This window comes from Maylandia zebra, linkage group LG4, assembly GCF_041146795.1.
Source record: "Maylandia zebra isolate NMK-2024a linkage group LG4, Mzebra_GT3a, whole genome shotgun sequence".
Classification (NCBI taxonomy): domain Eukaryota; kingdom Metazoa; phylum Chordata; class Actinopteri; order Cichliformes; family Cichlidae; genus Maylandia; species Maylandia zebra.
Genome location: NC_135170.1, coordinates 5,192,311 through 5,205,553, shown reverse-complemented (window position 1 = coordinate 5,205,553; position 13,243 = coordinate 5,192,311). Strand labels below are relative to the sequence as shown.

The window sequence follows — 13,243 nt, the reverse complement described above, 5'->3', positions numbered from 1 at the left end:
AAACATTTGTTGGCTGCCAGGGTGAATACAACAATGTTTATTTATTTCTAAAGAACCGGTTTGTGTTAGCACGTAGCATCTAATGCTGCTACAGTCAACATCAGCACTGACTGTCCCCCACAGCACACAGATGTGTTGAAAGTGTAATGCTGAGGCACAGCCAACAGTTTTAAGACCGATTTGAAACCAATATGCAGGAACTGTGTATTGGTTGTTGGTTGCTCTGCTTTTTTCATCTTTTCTTTTGCCTTTTGTGCTTCAGTGCAAACTACACTTAGCTGGCTTTCACCTCTTTAGCGCTGTTTGCTTTTGTGCTACTATCTCTCTTCGCATTTACTGTGTTTTAATACAGCCAACTTTCCATTAAAGCTCTTCTCATGTATATAATTTTTCTGTTTCTGCTGTCAGACAACAGAACAGGTATGGCACGTTAACTCCTTGTTAATTAGCCGTCACTTGCAAGCCATTTTCCAAGATAAAAGTCACGATTTTACCAAAATCACCATAGACATTGGTTTAAGACACAAGTTAAAGCTGCTGTTTGCAGATAAACATTCAGAAACTGAGAGTTTGAAGCATCATATTCACACCATGCTTCACACTGAAATAAGTCATTTAGAACAGGGCTAAAGGGCTAGTTTATTATAACACAGCAGAGAGTAAGTTTGCTCCAGTATCTTAAGTTTAAGATTCAAACACACACTCTGGGGAGGAGGTGGGCAGATCGAAAATATTAATAGCCTGAATATCAGCACTGGTATCAGTATTGGACCAATACTGGCGCGACAAGATCGATACTTTGTTTCTATCCTCTGTGTTCAGTATGTAGCCGACTGAATTCTTTTTTTGAAAATGAAAAACATTGTAACCTTTGTTGATTTTATTCGTAGCCTACAGCTGACCCAAAGTCGTTTAGAGAAAGACACATTGACATTCCAGGTCTCCAACAAAGCTTGTTTCAAACTTCATGAAAGGCTGAACAGGGTTTTTTTGTTGTCTGAACTTTTTTAATGTTCAAAGTAAAAATCACAGAGATTTAGTGGTGAAGATTTATCTCGTAAGTCATGACACACTGCCCTCCACTACATAAGCTGCACTTATTGGTTGAACATATCGCTGTTGGTATCGGCCTCGGTTTAGGCCATGTAAGTATTTGGTATTGGATCAATACCAGAATTTACAATATGGCACACCTCTACTGGGGGGATGTACGTTGGCCAAAAGCACTTCAAATTAAAAAACAAAACACCAACACATAGAAAAATGCTACAAAAGCACTCAAAACACAACAAACACTCGAGCGAGTGTTTTTTGGAGAGACGGTAACGTCATGGACCAGCTGCAGAAGTGACAAGCTTATGGCAAACAGCTGATAGCAAACATTTATCTACAGTATTAAATGAATCTCATCTTTTTGTCCCTCACGGCACTCTCTCAGAGGACTCCTTTACATGCTCTGGTTTCAGTCACGTTATTTCCTGTCCAAAAACACCAACATTTGCTGGTGTTTTCTTAAGCTGCAGTGCATTTGACCTCTCAGGCCACCGTAGAGATGCCTGACTTACATTATCATATTAGAAAGAGAGAACATGTGGAGCTTGTTATATGGTTTTAGACACTGTTAGACTTTGATTTGCAGTTCAGCCTAAAACACTCAGCAGCAACATATCTGAAAAAGAGTAAATGACAGTAAACAGTCATCTTTCACTAAATAACCAGGTAACTTTTTACCACTTTTACTGTGCTTCACCCAAAAGCCAAAAAACAACTCTGTTACTGTGGGCTGACACATCAAGGATGAAAATACATGTTGCTTAGCTCTCCACTGTGACGTGTGATATTACTGTGTTATCGACTGACTTGGTTGTAGTTGTGCTTTCTTGTCCATTTTTAGTGAATTTAACCTTTAATCTCTGTGCTGTGTCAGTGCTTATGGATGAGTGAGCCATTATTTTTCTATTTGTACTGTATAAAACGTGTGACTGAAACTAATCTGATTAATTTGCAGGCTGGTGAAGCGGTCCTGGTTTGGTAACTTCATCACGCTGGAGAAAGAGGAGCAGATCTTTGTCTTGATCAGAGACAAGCCGCTCAGCTCTATCAAGGCTGACATCGTCCAAGCTTTTCTCTCCGTGAGTGCAGACAAACTTAGATAAGCTTCGACATATTAGTACGATTCCCACGGCGGTGTTAAACGCACAAATTTGAGATTCGATCGTCATAACTTGGCATCACTTTTTTCTTTGTCTTCTGCAGATCCCATCCCTCTGCCACAGTGTGGTGTCTCAGAATAGTTTCCGGGCAGAATACAAGTCCTCTGGTGGTCCTTCTGTCTTCCAGAAACCTGTCAAATTCCAAGTATTACTCCGTTCTTATTACCTCCTCAGCTCTAACAGAAGTGTTTTGCATGTTGTCAGTCAGTCTTGTAAGGAATAAGCACTTTTGATGAACGCTTTGAAGTTCTAAAACCTTTTGGTGGAAATACTCCTTCCTTAAAAGAATTGAGGGTTATAAAAGTACTTAAAACCCCATTTGTGGATCTTTGTTTAACACTTTTTTCAAAAGAAGCTTTGAGGGATGTAAATGTACAGTGAGTGGTCTAGATGGTAGATGTAGGGGTTGTCCAAATTCATAGGCTGCATCCTTCTGAGGACCCGGCCTTCATGGTCTACGTGGACCGGGTCCTCCGAAGGCCGGGTAGGCCGTAAGTGAGCGGCTGTGAAATGGGTCTAGTCTTCAGTTTTGCGTCACCACTGTCTCGGTGGAGTTTAATAAACTCAGCCGTCTGCTCCTTGCTATCTAAAATATAAGAAACAGGACACTGGAGGAAATCCTCGACCATCTCACACTTCTGTTTAGTCAGTTTTCCGTTTGACATTTATTCAGCTGTGTGAAAACTATAACTTTAATCACAGCCAAACCGATTTACTCATGAACAAATAAAACACTGAAAAAAGCCAAACAATGACATTTTTAAGTTATCTAAGTGACTCATATATCCTGTTTACCCAGAGTTTACCCCCGTGGGGGGTTTGAAACGATGTGCCGGGAGTTCGCTTTACTCGCCCTGGCTAGCTATCAAGCTGGTGGGTAACAGACGTCTCCGAAACTGTCGGAGCATTATATGCAAATATGTGGTGTCTTGATAAACAGAGCAGATATTTGAAGTTTACACAGCTACATTCTTGCCTGAAAATATCTTAAAAGTTTATTTTGTGACCCAGAAAGAATAATAAGAGTAATATTAAAACTAAGTACAGTGGGGCAAAAAAGTATTTAGTCAGCCACCGATTGTGCAAGTTCCCCCACCTAAAATGATGACAGAGGTCAGTAATTTGCACCAGAGGTACACTTCAACTGTGAGAGACAGAATGTGAAAAAAAAAAATCCATGAATCCACATGGTAGGATTTGTAAAGAATTTATTCGTAAATCAGGGTGGAAAATAAGTATTTGGTCAATAACAAAAATACAACTCAATACTTTGTAACATAACCTTTGTTGGCAATAACAGAGGTCAAACGTTTACTATAGGTCTTTACCAGGTTTGCACACACAGTAGCTGGTATTTTGGCCCATTCCTCCATGCAGATCTTCTCGAGAGCAGTGATGTTTTGGGGCTGTCGCCGAGCAACACGGACTTTCAACTCCCGCCACAGATTTTCTATGGGGTTGAGGTCTGGAGACTGGCTAGGCCACTCCAGGACTTTCAAATGCTTCTTACGGAGCCACTCCTTTGTTGCCCGGGCGGTGTGTTTTGGATCATTGTCATGTTGGAAGACCCAGCCTCGTTTCATCTTCAAAGTTCTCACTGATGGAAGGAGGTTTTGGCTCAAAATCTCACGATACATGGCCCCATTCATTCTGTCCTTAACACGGATCAGTCGTCCTGTCTCCTTGGCAGAAAAACAGCCCCATAGCATGATGTTTCCACCCCCATGCTTCACAGTAGGTATGGTGTTCTTGGGATGCAACTCAGTATTCTTCTTCCTCCAAACACGATGAGTTGAGTTTATACCAAAAAGTTCTACTTTGGTTTCATCTGACCACATGACATTCTCCCAATCCTCTGCTGTATCATCCATGTGCTCTCTGGCAAACTTCAGACGGGCCTGGACATGCACTGGCTTCAGCAGCGGAACACGTCTAGCACTGCGGGATTTGATTCCCTGCCGTTGTAGTGTGTTACTGATAGTGACCTTTGTTACTTTGGTCCCAGCTCTCTGCAGGTCATTCACCAGGTCCCCCCATGTGGTTCTGGGATCTTTGCTCACCGTTCTCATGATCATTCTGACCCCACGGGATGAGATCTTGCGTGGAGCCCCAGATCGAGGGAGATTATCAGTGGTCTTGTATGTCTTCCATTTTCTGATGATTGCTCCCACAGTTGAATTTTTCACACCAAGCTGCTTGCCTATTGTAGATTCACTCTTCCCAGTCTGGTGCAGGTCTACAATACTTTTCCTGGTGTCCTTCGAAAGCTCTTTGGTCTTGGCCATGGCGGAGTTTGGAGTCTGACTGTTTGAGGCTGTGGACAGGTGTCTTTTATACAGATGATGAGTTCAAACAGGTGCCATTCATACAGGTAACGAGTGGGGGACAGAAAAGCTTCTTACAGAAGACGTTACAGGTCTGTGAGAGCCAGAGATTTTCCTTGTTTGAGGTGACCAAATACTTATTTTCCACCCTGATTTACCAATAAATTCTTTACAAATCCTACCATGTGGATTCATGGATTTTTTTTTCACATTCTGTCTCTCACAGTTGAAGTGTACCTCTGGTGCAAATTACTGACCTCTGTCATCATTTTAAGTGGGGGAACTTGCACAATCGGTGGCTGACTAAATACTTTTTTGCCCCACTGTAGCTGCCGCCATTGTTGGAAACTGGAATTGGCTGCGCTATGCATTCTGGGATAGGTTGGGCCACGAAGGATACACCGACCCATCCTTCAAAAATGGGGAAATGAAGGACGCATTTGGAGGAGTCTTCGAATTTGGACAGCCTTCGTCGCGTCACTGTGATGTAATCGGTCTACAAAAGCAGCCTGATGCTATGATTTTGGACACCCCTGTAAACTAAGTAGATGTAAAACTAAAATGTAAATGTGAACAAAGGACAAATATTTGGCTCTATGAATGAACCAAAACAGAGCAAAATTAACCTATTTTGAAGTGGAGGCCTTATGTGACAGACGAAGTAAGATGCGATGCCGACTTGTTAAAACGAGTGAAACTAGCTAGCTAGCCAATTTATAGAACGAAGGACCCAAATGCTGGAGTCAAGGCAGAGAAAATAACAAAAAGCAAGAAACAGATATCCAAAAAATTTTAAAAAAAGAAATAAAAAAATCGTCATTTACAGAGAATACACTAGGAGAGATACACAGATGCTTCATCAAAGGAAATAGGGTAGACGGGACTACAGGGAGTGCAGAATTATTAGGCAAGTTGTATTTCTGAGGAATAATTTTATTATTGAACAACAACCATGTTCTCAATGAACCCAAAAAACTCATTAATATCAAAGCTGAATGTTTTTGGAAGTAGTTTTTAGTTTGTTTTTAGTTTGAGCTATTTTAGGGGGATATCTGTGTGTGCAGGTGACTATTACTGTGCATAATTATTAGGCAACTTAACAAAAAACAAATATATACCCATTTCAATGATTTATTTTTACCAGTGACACCAATATAACATCTCCACATTCACAAATATACATTTCTGACATTCAAAAACAAAACAAAAACAAATCAGCGACCAATATAGCCACCTTTCTTTGCAAGGACACTCAAAAGCCTGCCATCCATGGATTCTGTCAGTGTTTTGATCTGTTCACCATCAACATTGCGTGCAGCAGCAACCACAGCCTCCCAGACACTGTTCAGAGAGGTGTACTGTTTTCCCTCCTTGTAAATCTCACATTTGATGATGGACCACAGGTTCTCAATGGGGTTCAGATCAGGTGAACAAGGAGGCCATGTCATTAGTTTTTCTTCTTTTATACCCTTTCTTGCCAGCCACACTGTGGAGTACTTGGACGCGTGTGATGGAGCATTGTCCTGCATGAAAATCATGTTTTTCTTGAAGGATGCAGACTTCTTCCTGTACCACTGCTTGAAGAAGGTGTCTTCCAGAAACTGGCAGTAGGACTGGGAGTTGAGCTTGACTCCATCCTCAACCCGAAAAGGCCCCACAAGCTCATCTTTGATGATACCAGCCCAGACCAGTACTCCACCTCCACCTTGCTGGCGTCTGAGTGGGACTGGAGCTCTCTGCCCTTTACCAATCCAGCCACGGGCCCATCCATCTGGCCCATCAAGACTCACTCTCATTTCATCAGTCCATAAAACCTTAAAAAAATCAGTCTTGAGATATTTCTTGGCCCAGTCTTGACGTTTCAGCTTGTGTGTCTTGTTCAGTGGTGGTCGTCTTTCAGCCTTTCTTACCTTGGCCATGTCTCTGAGTATTGCACACCTTGTGCTTTTGGGCACTCCAGTGATGTTGCAGCTCTGAAATATGGCCAAACTGGTGGCAAGTGGCATCTTGGCAGCTGCACGCTTGACTTTTCTCAGTTCATGGGCAGTTATTTTGCGCCTTGGTTTTTCCACACGCTTCTTGCGACCCTGTTGACTATTTTGAATGAAACGCTTGATTGTTCGATGATCACGCTTCAGAAGCTTTGCAATTTTGAGACTGCTGCATCCCTCTGCAAGATATCTCACTATTTTTGACTTTTCTGAGCCTGTCAAGTCTTCTTTTGACCCATTTTGCCAAAGGAAAGGACGTTGCCTAATAATTATGCACACCTGATATAGGGTGTTGATGTCATTAGACCACACCCCTTCTCATTACAGAGATGCACATCACCTAATATGCTTAATTGGTAGTAGGCTTTCGAGCCTATACAGCTTGGAGTAAGACAACATGCATGAAGAGGATGATGTGGACAAAATACTCATTTGCCTAATAATTCTGCACTCCCTGTATGAGTGGAGACAACTGGGGAACAAGCCACAGATGAAAACAAGTAAAGACAATCAGACCAACAAGAAGTCTAAACCAAGCACTAGAGCAGGGGTGTGGAACTCCAGGCCTCGAGAGCCGGTGTCCTGCAGGTTTTAGATATCACCCTGGGTCAACACACCTGGTAATGGCGTTCATTATTCAGGCTTTTATCAAAGAACTGGGAGCTGCAGTGTACTCGAAGAGGTCTTATAATATACTGAAGATCATATAAAGAAAAGCATCAAATGTACTACAGTACAGTAATGTCACCTTCATGTTCTAAGTAACGGTATGTATTTGTCATGGAGCTGTAGCAGGTGATTACCCTCAGGGACCCGTGTGGCCCACAAGCAGCTGATAGTGTTGAATGAAGCAGGCACTAAATTTGGTTTTATTTAACACAAACCCAGCTGAGTCGGACCTATTATTTTGATAACACACAAATACTGCCTTACACAGTGTACAGATCAGAAATGTTATTCATATGTAAAGTGGTAAACCACTGAAAGTCTTTGTCTGCCTGTATTTTAATTGAAAATAATAATTAAAATTAATAAAAAAAATGTTATAGTCTAATCTTCCATGGAGTACGGCTGAAGGTTGCTCGGTTTATTTTACAAACTCTTTAGCCGAGGTAATCTGGTGTCACTATGTGTAGAATTTGAAAATTTCCAATGACAAAGAAAGTGAGCGTTTTCAAAAATGCAGCAATTACGTGGGCGCTTTGATTTACAGAGTCCTTTTCCTCCCGTAGGTGGACATCGCTTTCTCTGAGGGAGAGAGGGAGCGAGAGAGGGAACGAGCAGAGAGAGAAGGGAGACGAGAGCTGGGCATTTACAGCGTGACCTTCACTTTAATATCAGGTAGGAGACCAGAGTCCTAACGCTTCCACATGTGAGGAGTTACCAGACAGATGCAAATGAATGCTGCACTGTGTCAGGGGCATACTTCAGTTTCTGCAACCTCACCCATTCAGCAGATTAAAGCAGAACCTCTGTGAGTTAAGGTTTGGTTAAACAAGGGGAAAAGGGGGGAAATTAGCCATGTGATACGTCTAAAACAAATTTAATATTCAACCAATGGAGGAAAAACGTCTCGTTTTATAGTTTAAGATTTATAGTATTAGATGAGAAGTCACTGTCAGTGATGAACACATTGGAAAATACACTATTTTTGTTGCAGCTGCTTCACAATAAAAGCCCAGCTTGTTTTCCTAGAAGATCTACAGCGTTCGGAGCAAGAAACAGCAAGGCTGACACTAATGAAACTGTATTACTCTCTGTTATATGCATGTGTTATTTCATTCCTTCACAATCTGTTTGAATCCACTGTGAGGATGGTTGACTGCATTCCTAAAGGTGACAAATACAAGATAGAGAAAATTACTGAAACGATCACAAACACTTAAACTGGGTCTGACATCATCATGTTTGAGCCAATAACAGCACCTGATTTATCAGCTAACAGAGGAAAATACAGTGCTAACTAAAGTCTTTAGATTTTGCTGTGGAAATCAGAAGATGTGTGCAGTGATGTGCAGTTGAGCTTGACAGACGGTATTTGGTAGGACCACCTTTATTCTTCAACATACTTTGAACTCTCAGGCATGTTTTCTCCTTATTTCTTTATTAAGTAGTCCTCAGGAATAGTTCTCCAAGGTTCTTGAAGGACATTCAAAGCTCTTCTTTGGATGTTGGCTGCCTTTTGTTCTGTCCTCTGTCAAGATGATCCCACGCGGCTCTGGGGAGGCCAATCCATAACCGATTGTGTTCCATTGTGCGTTTTTCTATCCAGGTTATGTTTTTACTGGATTGGAAGTGTGTTTAGTATTATTGTCATGCTGAAAAATGAAGCCATTAGACATCTAATCAGACACTTTCCAGATAGTACTGTCACTGTTGTACCTTTCTGCTAACCTTCTCAGCACATGTTGACAAAGACGTGTTAGTACTGACTTTCAGTCCAGTTCCTGTGTATCTCCAAATGTTGATTGTTGAATGTTGTTCATCTGGACGTAGCGTTTTGTGGGAGAAACGTTTCGTCACTCATCCAAGTGACTTCTTCAGTCTCAGCTGACTGCAGGTTTCCCCAAATATTATAAACAGTAGTAGTAGTCCGTAAGAGATTACAGGATGACACCAACCTCAGCAACAGGACCACTCTCAGCATCGACCAAGTGTGTTTGCTTTTGGAACTGTGTCTTTATTCCACCTACTTCACATACAGGGGTCAGTTCCACAGGCAGAAACATGGGTGTGCCATGGGCTCCCCAGTTTCACCCATCGTGGCCAATTTGTACATGGAAGAAGTGGAAAAGAGGGCTTTGCTATGCTACCCTGGAACACCACCAAGCCATTGGTTCAGATATGTGGATGACACCTGGGTGAAAATCAAATCTCAGGACGTACTACATGTCACGGATCACATTAACTCAGTGGACCGACCCATCAAATTCACCAGGGAGGATATGAAAAGTGGCAGGTTAGCCTTCTTAGACTGTGAGATTTCCATCAGTAATGGAGGACATCTAAAAGCTGACGTGTACCGTAAACCTACACATACAGATCAGTATTTAAGGTTTGACTCTCATCATCCACTGGAGCACAAACTGGGTGTCATCAGGACGCTACAACACAGAGCGAACACCAGCCCCACTGACACAGCAGCCAGGGAGGCAGAAGAACATCAGGAAGGCCCTGAGTAAATGTGGTTATCCCAGCTGGACTTTTTCAAAGCAGGAAAGGCTCCTAAAGAAAGCTGAGTTGAGACACATTTTTTCTAAACACCGGGTCTCTGTGGCTTTTAAACCCCAAAACACGCTGCGCCAAAAATTGGTCCACCCCAAAGATCGGGTCCCCCGACACAAACAGAGTAACATAGTGTACGCTGTTAAGTGCCAGGAGGATTGTCAGGATTTATACATCGGGGAAACCAAACAACCTCTGGCGAAGCGGATGGCACAACACAGAAGAGCTACCTCGTCAGGCCAGGACTCTGCAGTCTTTACACCTACAGGCCAGTGGACACTCTTTCAATGATGAGGATGTAACATCCTGGACAGGGAGGAACGCTGGTTTGAGGGCGGAGTCAAGGAGGCCATTTACGTGAAAAGGGAAAGACCATCTCTGAATCGAGGAGGGGCCTAAGGGTACATCTGTCACCATCTTACAATGCTGTGATTGCAGCCATTCCCCAACTCTCTGTGAATGGGACTCATGGCCATTGATCAGTGGGCTTTGATCAGTGGGTTTTGGTCAGTGGTCATGAGAATTTGCATAATTAAGATTAAGGAACTGACCTCCCAGCCCATTGTTCTTTCAGTCGGCTGGTTTCAGTCATTATGCAAATGTACTGTTTATAAGATCGGAAACCTGCAGTCAGCTGAGACTGAAGAAGTTTTTCCCACAAAATGCTACGTCCAGATGAACAGAATCAACTTTTGGAGATTTACTTACCTGGATGACTGAGCATGCATCAAGATACTTCCTGTGTAATTTGGCCAACCTCAGCCCTGTTTCCCTTCCACTGAGATCATTTCTGATGATCAACTGAAGGGCAGTTCAGCTCTCAGGTCCTGTGCCAGGTCTTTGCTGGATTTCTTCCTGTTTCTTAAGGTCATGACTTTCACATACTGTTCATCTGCTATAGATAGCTTTTAGGCCTGCTGCCTCTTCTTTTGTCCTCCACTTGTCACACACATCATGCTGAGATATGCCAGGAATTTACTTAATAGCTGAGCCCCTCTAGTGGGCAATGAAGGTATTCCATGTGGGTCTGCATATTAAGAACTTATTGATACTTGGAGGATTTGTCTTTTCTTTTTTTAATTATTGTTTTGGATAAATAAAAAGGGATAAAGGTATTCTCATCTAGGTTTTGGTATTTAGCTTAGATATACTAGGAAAGCCTTACAGGAGAAACTCATCTAATAAAACAAATTCATCCATTTGGTTCTTGCTACCAACACTCCTGTTTTTGACCTGTTTTTCATCTTGGATATCTCCTCATAGGAAAGAACGGTCAAGCATGTAATGGCGCAGTTCAACAAGTAAATGATCAGAAGATCAAACTGTATTACTGAAAATACAAAGAAATACTTCATATTCTCCATGTGTGATGATCAGAGTTTTGATTAAAGGTTTGGGTGGGCCAAACATGACCCAAAATGAGTTACTGAACCCATAAACTCAGCAGGTAAGTGTTCACGAAGGTCGAGTTCAGAAAGCTGTTTTTCAATTCCTTCCAAAGGATAGGAAGTCGCTTTCCAACCAGAGATATTGTCATCTGGTGCAGGTTTAAGGTGCTTTCACATCGGCTTTATTGTTCTGACTCAGAAGCTGTTTCCACTTTTTATGCTGTCTGTGGATAAACCCAGTAGAAATTGGACTTTTAGACTACTGTCCTTTTACCTAAAATACTAACTCATAAGTGACATACTGATTTTTTTCCTCTATTCAGGTCCGAGCCGCAGATTCAAAAGGGTAGTGGAAACCATTCAAGCTCAGTTACTGAGTACTCATGATCAGCCTTCTGTGCAGGCATTGGTTGGTGAGTAGCACCAACACACCACCAACAGCACACGGAGTAGTAGCTTGTTAGCTTTACTTCATCTCTCCCTAACTTTACCGCTTGCTGTTTAGATGAGAAGAACGGTCAGCTTTCCCGCCAGCCCAGCACTCCTACACGTCAGAACTCCAGGAGATCTGAAAGCGGATCGGAGCGGGGAGAGGGGGAGCATGCGGCAGACGGGGGGAGCAGTAGCGGAAGCAGCAGCGGAGCCGTCTTACAAAGACGAGGGTCGGGGAAAGACAAGGCCAGACTCTCGCCGTCCAACGGGACACAGGCTCACCCTTGAAAAGAATGTTGTGGAAGAGAAGTGAGGGCCCTATGCCGGGCCCTTTTCTCTTCCTCTCTTTAGTCCTTTCCACATTCTTTCCTTTCCTATTTCCTAACTTCCTGCCTTGCTTCATACTTTTAGTCCTAAGCAATGGGATGGAAAAAGGGAGAAGATTTTCCTTGAAGCTGATCTAGGGATTTAATGAAGATTTCCCCCTGAAATGGCTCGTTTTCTCAGAAATGTATATTTTTGGAGACTACTGGAGCTGATCTCTAATTAGCCCTAAAGGATAGCTTCACCCTGGTGGGACAAGCCTAAAAACAAATGATGTCCAAAAAGCTCCACTTTACTATGAAAATAGAAGAAATTTAGTTCACCTGTTCCTATGGATCGAAAAAAAAAGCACATGAAGTTCCCACTGACCAATCACATGCAACACATTGTTCAAACTCAACAATCAAGTTCCCACCCGTCAGTCAGAGTGGCTCGTGAAGATGTTGGTCAGTGACGGAGCGCATCAAGGCATTCTCATTCCTCATTTCCTGGCTGTCTCATGAATCAGCAAGTCTTTTCAGCATCACCTAACATGACAGGAAACCATCTCTGCTCTCGTCTCATCAGTTTCTAATTGAAGGCTGCGTTAAGGAATGAAAGTAACAAGAGCTATAGGGAGAGTCCTGTTTTAGACTCGGTTGTGAAAATGGATTTAATTCTTAAATTATTAGCCAACTTAATGCTGTGCTGACAATGGATCTGATGTAGCTATGTAACATAACCCTACAGCAAAGTGAATATCTTAATCAACAAACACAACTTGCTTGAGTGTATGAGAAGTCCCACAGTCATTTCTGAATTACACTTATTTAAAGCTATGATACCATATTGCCTTTAATGAAGGAGAAGAAAAAGTGGATATCCAGTTAGATTTAGCCCCATTTTAAGGACACTAGGACACACCACAGGCAATGCTAGGGGAGAAAAAGGTGGATACATAAACACAGGAGGTCGAGCAGTATCCGTTCAGTAGTAGAAAAGAAGAACAAGTTGTGAAAAGCCTCCAAAGCAATCTTGGAGAAATATTTTGTTAAAAGAGGTTTGTCTCATATAACATTCACATGCCATATACACATGGTTTTATTGTTCACCGTAGTTCTGTTCTACATACTGGCTATGACGTCTTAAACTTGCGCCCTAATCGGAACCCCATTTTAACCCTACGCTGCAACCTTCTGGTTGTTTCTGGTTACTGCGTAAGTTAGGATGTAGATTTCCTGCAGAAGTCTAAATCAAGCTTTACCTTCCATAAGTGGATCTCCAACAAAGAAGTGACAAAATCTTTGTTCCCTGGCAAAGTGCACGCCAGCGTTCAGACAAAGCTAGTATGAAGCTTTAGCGTTAAA

The 13,243-nt window shown here is 42.3% G+C and overlaps 1 protein-coding gene across 2 annotated transcripts in view; it reads left to right on the top strand.

The window, feature by feature from the left end:
* LOC101479871 (serine/threonine-protein kinase BRSK1) overlaps positions 1 to 13,005 on the top strand; it is a 32,849-nt gene extending 19,844 nt beyond the window's left edge. For both annotated transcript variants that reach the window (XM_076882890.1, XM_004570314.2), the window contains exons 16-20: positions 2,009 to 2,132; positions 2,257 to 2,358; positions 7,761 to 7,869; positions 11,465 to 11,554; positions 11,647 to 13,005. In XM_076882890.1, the coding sequence (XP_076739005.1) occupies positions 2,009 to 2,132; positions 2,257 to 2,358; positions 7,761 to 7,869; positions 11,465 to 11,554; positions 11,647 to 11,861 (640 nt within the window). In that variant the 3' untranslated portion in view covers positions 11,862 to 13,005. The remainder of the gene's footprint in view (positions 1 to 2,008; positions 2,133 to 2,256; positions 2,359 to 7,760; positions 7,870 to 11,464; positions 11,555 to 11,646) is intronic.
* The last annotated feature ends 238 nt before the right edge of the window (positions 13,006 to 13,243 follow it).